Source organism: Necator americanus, chromosome I (genome assembly GCF_031761385.1).
Source record: "Necator americanus strain Aroian chromosome I, whole genome shotgun sequence".
Lineage (NCBI taxonomy): Eukaryota > Metazoa > Nematoda > Chromadorea > Rhabditida > Ancylostomatidae > Necator > Necator americanus.
In genome coordinates this window covers 4,968,719-4,978,119 of record NC_087371.1, presented here as the reverse complement: position 1 = coordinate 4,978,119, position 9,401 = coordinate 4,968,719, and the positions used below count along the sequence as shown (strand labels likewise).

General features: G+C 41.6%; 1 protein-coding gene across 1 annotated transcript; it reads right to left on the bottom strand.

Moving 5' to 3' along the window:
- Positions 1-4,346: 4,346 nt before the first annotated feature.
- Positions 4,347-8,970, bottom strand: RB195_004523 (uncharacterized protein; the record flags this gene model as incomplete). Its single annotated transcript, XM_064182400.1, has 9 exons — positions 4,347-4,464; positions 6,478-6,615; positions 6,669-6,838; positions 6,982-7,146; positions 7,200-7,288; positions 8,374-8,520; positions 8,578-8,695; positions 8,805-8,894; positions 8,962-8,970. 9 exons carry the CDS (start codon positions 8,968-8,970, stop codon positions 4,347-4,349), a joined length of 1,044 nt encoding a protein of 347 aa, XP_064033667.1.
- Positions 8,971-9,401: the final 431 nt, after the last annotated feature.

Below are 9,401 nucleotides of genomic sequence, written 5' to 3'. Positions count from 1 at the left end.
AAACATCCGGAAATCTCAAAGAAACTTCGCAGAAATTCAATATTAAGAAGTTCTGGTCAGGCTTGCGACGATATCAAATTATTGCCAGATCATTTTTAACCTGATGTAGTATTCCCAGCATTAGGTGTTGAACACGACCTCGCCGATATCTATCACTTTTACAGACAGCCAGAGCTTTTCTTGAAATTATAGATTTAGATTCAACAACAGAAGTGAGGTTAACTATGAAGAGAAAAATTGTATGAAAAATCCCCTGCATTCCACAAAAAATCTTGCAATATAGTTCGGTTGAAATTTTCAATGTTCGAAATCATCAAATAAAAAACAAACAAAATGAACGAAAAAGAGACAACCAGTTTTAGATTTTGAATACAGCATCCCTGCAAGTATATTGCTATAATGCGAAATAGGAATTAAATTCGCAATTAGACATCAAAACAAAGCCTTAGACGGACGATGACCAAACTTGAAACACCACTTAGAAAGAGATGTTTCAGCCGGGATAAGCCATCTTCTTCGGGATGTGGAAGCAGCATAGCGACGTCATGGACAGATACAATATCTTAGATTCCAGAGCAGCACAAAAAACCTTGTACTGTACAATTGGGAAGATTTTAGGACTAGGTTCAACTCATCACACAAAAACAAAAACACCTGGTACGACCTTACAAGTACCGAGTTGACGTTAACACCGACTCGTAGCAAACGGATGGATGAGGTTGACGCTTATGGAGTGAATGGCGCGAAATTGTTACGTGATAGCAGTAGTATGTTAGCGTAAATACGAGTATGTATTAGTCAGCACTCCGACTGAAGCGTTCTGACTTATTTCGATTTGAATTAAAAGGAAAAACAAAGGACGGAACAACGTAGAAATCCTTAGTTTATCTTGCTTAATGAGGCCACTACCATGGCCTGCTTGGTTCTCATTATCGCCTCGGACGCCCACATTTGGGCCTGAAATCCCGGTAATTCGCCAATTACAAGGATGTGAAGGAGCGATTTCCTGACGTAGATTCAGTTTGAGGCGGACCGAGAGAGTGGACCGAGACGAGAGCTGGACGAGAGTGTCAGCGAATCGATATCGGCCTCCCAGCACACGTCCGCCACCAGCCAACCTCTCGAGAAGAACATGCGAACGCATACACGCACACACACTTATTCATATATTGTGCACCTCGCACAAAAAATCTCTAATGACGTAAATAAATTGTCATTTCCTACGCAAGCAACGTAAAATCACCGTTACACTGCCGCAACGGATGTGAAGACGTTGATCCCGTTGGTTTTATAACGTTGCGAAACGAAAAACACCAAAAAGATTAACAAAATGATGTGACTCTAATAATAGTCTTCACTATATCTGAAATTTAAAATAAAAGATAAACGCCTACGTAGATGAGAATCTCTTCGAAACGAACTGAGCAGAACTACTGTACGTAGAGTTTAAAGTCGTCGACATGCAGAGAACGCCCACCAACTTTACGTCACTCATTCGTTCTTTTTTTTTTTCGTTGAAAGAAGCTCAGCCGAACACTGATTCATCATTTCTGCTAATCTTTCTGTGCTATCTTGATGATTTTGGTATGAAATTGATTTTTAACCTTCGAAAAGTACTCCGAATTTTACCTAGCGTAGTGCGCTGAAAACCCCAGGGAACCAGTGTTTACCCGCTAGTTAAACGCATATTATTAAAAGAAATACGTATTTACACGATTAAACAACGAAGAGAGGCAGATGAAAGTTTGTGTGCGCAAAATGGCGTGCGCGAGTTTTTCACTGTTTTTTTTCGTGGTTGCACGTGATTTTTCCCTGGTTGAACGAGTTTTTCCGTGAAAATACTCGAACAAAAGCTTTAATCACGCCTCATCTCTACTAACTCTGAAATGGTTTTCAGAGTTTTTCAGTATACGCGGAGCCGGACGGGAAATCACACGCAGTCGGGTAATTTGACTGCAAGCCGCAGTGAATGCTGGCTTGATGCCGTGCGGCATCGCGAAAGGACGCGCGGGAGCTTGCGCTTGACAAAAAGTATGCGAGCACCTCCACGCGGTCGCGCGCCCACATTCGATGAGTTCATGTTCATCGCGCGATGAGCTCGCGCTTGCCGCAACGCGTTACCGTTTTCCCGCTATCATTCACGAAATTGTGCTGGAGCGGTGCGACGCGGCAACTCTATGGAAACACGTTTAGCCAACTATTTTACTCATTAGCAAAAAGACCACTGTCGCTTACGCTTCCATGGTTCCCAGTTCAGCAGGGGCAGGAAATAAGCTTTTGTGCGTAGATTTGTGTTGGGAACCAGCCACAATGCTGGAAACAGAGTGAGTGAATTACATGCGTTCTTTTTCTTCATAAAAATCAATTTCTTTATTCTAATGACGAGATGTACTCTAAGGTCAAAACGACATGAAGCACAGTGCAGTTGCGTAAGCGGATGCTCTTCAAGCGACGCAGTGGAGAAAGCACTCGGAATCGAAGTGAGAACATCACGAACTGCAGCGAAGAATACTGCTAACAGGGGCAATCCCTCGATCCTAACCGCTACGTTGCATCGTCCCGCTCCGAACGCAGCCGCTTACGCGACTGCACTGTGCTTCACGTCGTTTTCACTCGACTATACTGTTAACTACAGAATTCAGCAATTACTGTATGTCTTCAGCCCCATCGTTATTAATGTCAGTTAGGTTATGCCCACGGAGATATATCAAAAAGCGAGCGATTGCCCGGTTTTCTGTTGTAAAGTTAAGCGCTGAGGACAAAGTATCTATGAAAGCTCCAGATTCCTCTTAAACCTTTCCAGAAAACCACATTTGGACGATGAAGAGAAAATAGGTTTTTCCTCTTGCCAACCACGTGCAGCGTATTGAATGTCCAATAATCGGTCTGTAGGAGAAATCGGGTCCTTAATACTTTTTTTTTATGATAGCACAATTTTGTGCCGTTTCTAAACTTTTGAAGTGCAGCAATGAGCATTTCCAAGAGTACAGGATAAAATTATAAGTATGAATAGATAAAGAACAGAACACGACAACTGATCAGAAAAGCAACGAAGCATTCGGTGATGCTGGTCTTTTATAAAGCTGGCAAAAACTAAGCCGCAAAAGGATAGGCGGAGCAAAGTCAAACCGGCGTTCTCATCTTTGCGCAGCAGATTAGAGGAAACACTGATAGAACCGACGCTCGTGAATTCTGCATCACTGCTTCCAAAATCACTGCCTAAAAAAACTGAAAACCTAATTGGAATGCAGAGGTTACAAGTTCCCCATCACTGATACCTCGTCATTTTTTCATGAGAGATGACGGGACAGGAGTGATTTCAACATATATTCAGAAAAAAGTCTTAAAAATCTACTTCTGCACCAAGTTTGTGTTGGTATTGTTTCCCTGTTCTCTACTACTATGCTACTGCGGGTCATACCAGCACATAGAAAAGAATTTTACAGTAAAAGAAAGAAGTTACAAAAAAAGCGATAGAGAGTAACGTATAGCCAACGCACGGTGGCTCATCTCGAAACGTTTACCGAGTTATGAAGAAAGATGTGTTTACGTGTACCTTAAACAAATACTCAATTGCAAAAACACCTTCGCAAATACAAGCCAGTTATCCAGTGGTAAGCTCATGGAGATCGACAGAGTTATTGGAGCGATTTTAATGAACTTATTGTCTATCCACCATAGTTTTCAAACCGTCTGGCAAAAGATCGGAGAAATTACCAGTAGATGGAAGTATTGCCACAAATCAGTTCCCAAGGAACAATCGTGAAAATGTCTTTAGAAAGTGACCGAACAAGAAAAATGGCCTTTTAAAAAGTTGGTCAACAAAATTGAAAAAAGGCCATTGTCGACGTTCATGAAAGACAACATTAAAACCTGAAATTCATAGTTTTAATGGTCTTTCTCCATTTCTCATGAAAATAAGGGAGAGTAGACCAATTCACGTGCTATGGCCTCGCTCTGAAAGTGCAAACTGTTACAAATAATCAAAGGTGTCGAATTTCAAATGGGCAAGGCAGCAATGTTTACATAGTAAAGTCAAATGCACCCAATTATAAATTGTATAAGGACCAATTTACTTTAACAAAGGGCAGCTAGAAAGGCATGAATTAATAACAAACAAAACCATACAAGACTCACCAACAAAAACAAGAACACTCGAAAGGATGTACATAGACTAGGCCACAATCTCACAGTTTACGTTAATCAAAGTTAAACCGAATAAACCACAAGGCATTCGCGTTAAGTAAACCTACTGGATTAGAGAGATTTAGTGAAATGGATGTAACCGCTTGGTAAATGCCATCACACAACAGGCACGACGTAGAGAAAAACGAGAGCAATGGCATTCAACTGAAATGGATATAGTCACGTCCCTCCGTCCACTGTGATTCCGCTACTAAACGTTCCAGATCACCCCCGGTCATATCCAATTTCACACAGATAACCAATGGTGGACGAGCGACCCTAAACAGTTTGGTTGGTCCATACTACGGTTTATTTATATCAATTTGATGTGGGAACTAAATAAAACTAAGAGAAGGGGCTAACATTTGTACTATATTGTATATCTATATTGCATATTTTCATCAGCCAATGAAGCTTCAGTTTTCTTATTTGAATAGTAACTATATTTTTAAATTAGCAAAGGTAACATATGATAATACTGCTGATGTAAATACTAAAACAAATAAAGACGTAACACTAATCCTATTGTAACTAATAGTAATACTAACGTAAAATTAGATGTATTTCTCAAAGTGTACTTCCACAGAAATACACCAATGTCTCCTTGTTATAGAATGAGTGGATCAAGTGGTCAAGTCAAAAAAAGGAAGTTCAAGCACAGAGATATCCAAATTAGCCCTTCAACTGATAGTATTCAGTGTTGATAATCGTATTTCCGCATAATATTCTTCTAAAAGTGAACTGCAGGACAGCTACACTGAGCAACAACGATTTTAGACATATATGATGTAAATGGCCAGACCACCCGAGCAGATCCGGACAGCCCGAGACGTGGGAGGAAAGGAAAAATTTTGAAACAAACTCCAAAAGAGAAAAGTTAGATGGACCTGATGCTAGCAGAGCAAAAAAATGACTGCATCTTTCCAAAACGAAATCAGTGCGGGAGAAGCTGATAGCGCGCTGCGTCACTGCTCCTTGTAAACAAACAAAACGTTATTATCATAGACTTAAACACGTGAACACAAAGAGCGGTGGCGGCAAAAAAAAGCATGTCACACAATACAGCAGTTCCAGCTTCTAGAGACGCACGAGATAAGTGCACGTTAATCCGGTACACTAATCATTATAAGAAAAGCTCGCGCTCTTTGAAGAGGTTCGTTGCTAAGCTTCTACGACTAGAATGTTTCAGAGATTTTCAAGTCGTATATTTTCTGTTTCTGCGAAACTATTTAAATGTAAGAATATAGTTGATTGAGGTATCGAAGTTTTTCATCACCATAATTTATAGTTGGATCAAAACGACATTATGCTCGATGCAGCCGTGTAAGCACCTGCGCTCGAAGCGACGCGGTAAAGCGAGCGGAGAGGTCGATGTGAGACAATCGCTGGTTTCACTCGGACTGCAATGAGTGGTGCTAGCAAGGATCCCACTGGATTCGAGCTACACTACACCGCACTGCGCCGAGCTTCAGCTCGTTTTGACCCAACTATATTTTCATTTTGAATGAATATGTATGCAAAATCTAGCAGGACTTCTGACACTACTGACAAAATTTGCGGGTCAAGGCCGACGTGTTTAAGCGAATGATGTTTCTAACTGCACAAAAATTAAGCTATGACAGTGTTTGTGGGATCGGCAGTGGTACTGAGATAAAAAGATATATAATAAGATAAACCTGACTAGTACTAGAAAATAAGCTTCATTCAGTGCTTGAAGTGACACACTGAATGTGGTATTTTCTATAAAACTATAAAATGCTAAGAAAAGTAAGAGATATGAGGGAGAACACAGCATGTATGAAAAGTAGCCTATATGCGAGAAACCAAAGAACATTAGAGAAGAGTTCCTCAATGCAATCTACAAGAGAACATACGTTAGCGTAGCGACTGTCAGTCAACAAACGAAACTAAAAAAACATACAGTAGGGTCAAAACTACATGAAACACGGTGCAGTTGCATAAGCGGCTGCTTTTGAAGTGGTGCGATGGAGCATAGCGGTCAGGATTGAGGGAGGACCCCTGCTACCACCTTTCATTGCTGCGGTTCGAGATAGTTCCACCTCGATTCCAACCGCTATCACCACCACGCCGCTTCGAGAGCAATTGTGTATGCAATTGCACCGTACTTCATGTCGTCCTGACCCTACTATGAATTCCCTATGAAAGAATGTCTCCTGACAGCCTATTTTAAAGATAGGTCTCCGCTTATGATGAAAACGTCAAAAAGGGCTATCCCACACAAATTCAACGGCTACAAAAATGAGAACAAAGCAGCTCGCTAAGAAAACCCACTTAACATGAATAATTGGTAACTTCCTCCGAACTGTACGAGTAGCCTCGTCGTAGTCTTCAAACCATCCACGTCGGATCTTTTTTTCATCAACATCACAGAAGGACACAACACGACCTCTGTCCTTATCCGATAATGACCTGCAGATTATAAGAAGTGCGCTACGGCATGTCTCTAAGACCTCCTAACGTACCTAAAAAAACGCTTCCCTTGTTTGCCAGCATTCCATATCGTGAATGTTTTCCACATGGGTAGCATGCGATGACAGAATCGATCAATACGCATTGTCCAGATTGCATCTTCAGAAACTCCAAGGGATGCGCAGCCGGAGTGGTAGCGGTATATCACCAGTTCTTTGTCAACCTGCGCATAGAAAATAATAATTCATGATAAAAGTGCAGGGTATTATGAAAGACGCGTAAACGAGGAAAGTGTCAGAAATTATTATATTACGTAATGGATCGTAATAAGTAAAAGCTAAAAAAAAATGAATAAGCAGCGCATACTTTACAGAAAGAAATGTCTTTGAGATCCAAAGCACGATAGAAAAAATCTAGATCTTCAGGGAAACCGGTGCGAATTTCATCTTTGAAACCACCCAATTTTGCAAAGAGCTCGCGAGAAATGAACCATGTCGGTGCTATAAGCGTTGGGCCATGTGACGTATAAACCTGAATAGAGAGTAGTTAGGGAAAACGAAGGAATTATAAGATGAATAGAATACCTGTAGCGTCAATTGCTCATCCTTTAAGCTAGTAGCCCACTTTGAATAGCGCACAGTCGAGTTCTTCGGAATTCTTTGAAAATTGCTCCCTGAGAGAAAAAGAAGATTAATCGTTTCTCGTATGTGAAATTTAGCTGCACAATTTGAAAACGAAAGATATGGACGCAAAGCTTGAGAGAGGAATTCGGAAATATCCTTCACAAGATGCGAAGCGGACATCCTAGAACATAAAATCGAAAATAAAATTATTACGTGACACTAGTTTGTTGTTTCGAACGGATCACTATGGTTAGTGTTAATCGGTGTCATTCCAGGGCACCAGAATGTGCGGCAATTGCAGTGGTCACCATAACTTTTTTGTCCTTTTGGTCTTCGCACTACTATCAGTAGTGATGGCCGCAGATCGATAGCAGTTGACATGGTCAACGCTAAGCGGAGCGTGTCGCAGCCAACTGCGAAATGGTCGTAGTGCGACGACCTCAGGTGGACTGTAGAAATCTAAGGGATGGATAGTAGGGCAGAAACGACATGAAGCCCGGTGCACGTGCGTAAGCGACTGTACTCGAAGCGGTGCGGTGGAGAGCAGCGGTTAGAATGTAGGAGGGACCTTTGCTGACGTCATTCATCGCTGTATTTCGCAACGGTCCCACCTCAATACCAACCAATACCGCGGCGCCTCGATCGCAGCCGCTTAAGTAACTGCGCCGTGCTTAATGTCGTTTTGAGCCTACTACATATGTTCAGGGTCAGAGGTTTTGAATGATTTGTAGGTGAGAACCCAAGATGAACATTATGAGTAACGTTAGTCAGATTTAGCAGGCATTGAGTCGACATAAAATAATCAGCGCAAAGTGTCAATGCTGGCCCCTTCCTGATTAACATCTTCCACAGCAGTATTGTTGACCTTTATATACTATTACGAAGTGCATGCACTTCACAGTGATCGTGCTGGGGAATTTTTCGCTACAATTGGTGAAACAAGCAACAAGTTATGGCCATAGATCGATAGCGGTTGACATGGCCAACGCTAAGCGGAGCGCGTCGCAAGCAAATTACTACCCAATATATTGTAAACAGGGGAAAATTGAATGGAAAAAGTTGCACATGTTCCAAAAAAGCACGATTTGATCTAATTAGAGTTCATAAAACTAACCACCCACACAACTGAACATACCGACAAAAACAAGTTCATTTTTCTGACTATTCGCCATCTCGAACTGTTCCTGAAGTCGAGTTGGCTGCGGCACGTCGTCTGCGTCACAAAAGCATATGAAACGACCACAAGAAATCCTAACTGCTTGATTCTTCGCGAAACCCACTCCTAAACGAAGTTACCAAGTAATTTGATGCCAAAAGTAAGTTTCTTTTCAAACAATACCTCCAGATTCAACGCCGCTACTGATTCGTAGGTCAATGCCTCGTGATCGGAATTTTGGTATGAAATTTTGCACACAAGCAACTGTCGAATCCGTGCTGCCATCATCGTAGACACAGATCTATGAGAGGGAGTCTATAAACGTCTCGTTATGTAATACACCAGGTACTAGCAAATCTAAAAAGCAATAAAGAAATAACTGCCTATTAGGAGCTAACAAAAAGCATTACCTCCCAGTTCCCACAGAAAGTTTGTTTCAACAAAGCTTCCAAGCATTCGTTTATAAATGGAACGCCATTTTTCACAGGGATCACCACCGACTAAAGTGAGAATTCTCAAGCCTAGTATATTTGTGAATTTAACTGATTATTTCTATTGCAAACTCACCACATCCATTGGAGTTTTCAGAAAATGAGTTGGAAGGGTTCAGAGCGATCATAAAAGGCTGTGACTCATTCCCAAGTAAGAATAATCTTTCTGAAAGTTACCGTAAGCACTACCAAACGATCATGCGAATACCGAATTACGGTCGGATTAAAACAACATGAAACCTGGTGTAGTTGCGTAGGCGGCCGCGGACGAAGCAGCGCGGTTGCATCAAGGTGGGACCCTTAATAGCGGGAATTGCCAAAACCTCACTTCTTCCTCCTATAGAATTTAATTTCAGATGTTGAAGTAGAGAGCGGAACTCAAAAGAACAAAAAAAGTACTCCAATCCAATGACCAGAAACGTCAAAGCTGTCGTGCATTGTGCAGTAGCCGTGGCCGACTTTTCTGACGTCAGCGTGTGTACGGTAGATCCTGAAGTTTCGCACGCAATGTCGTTG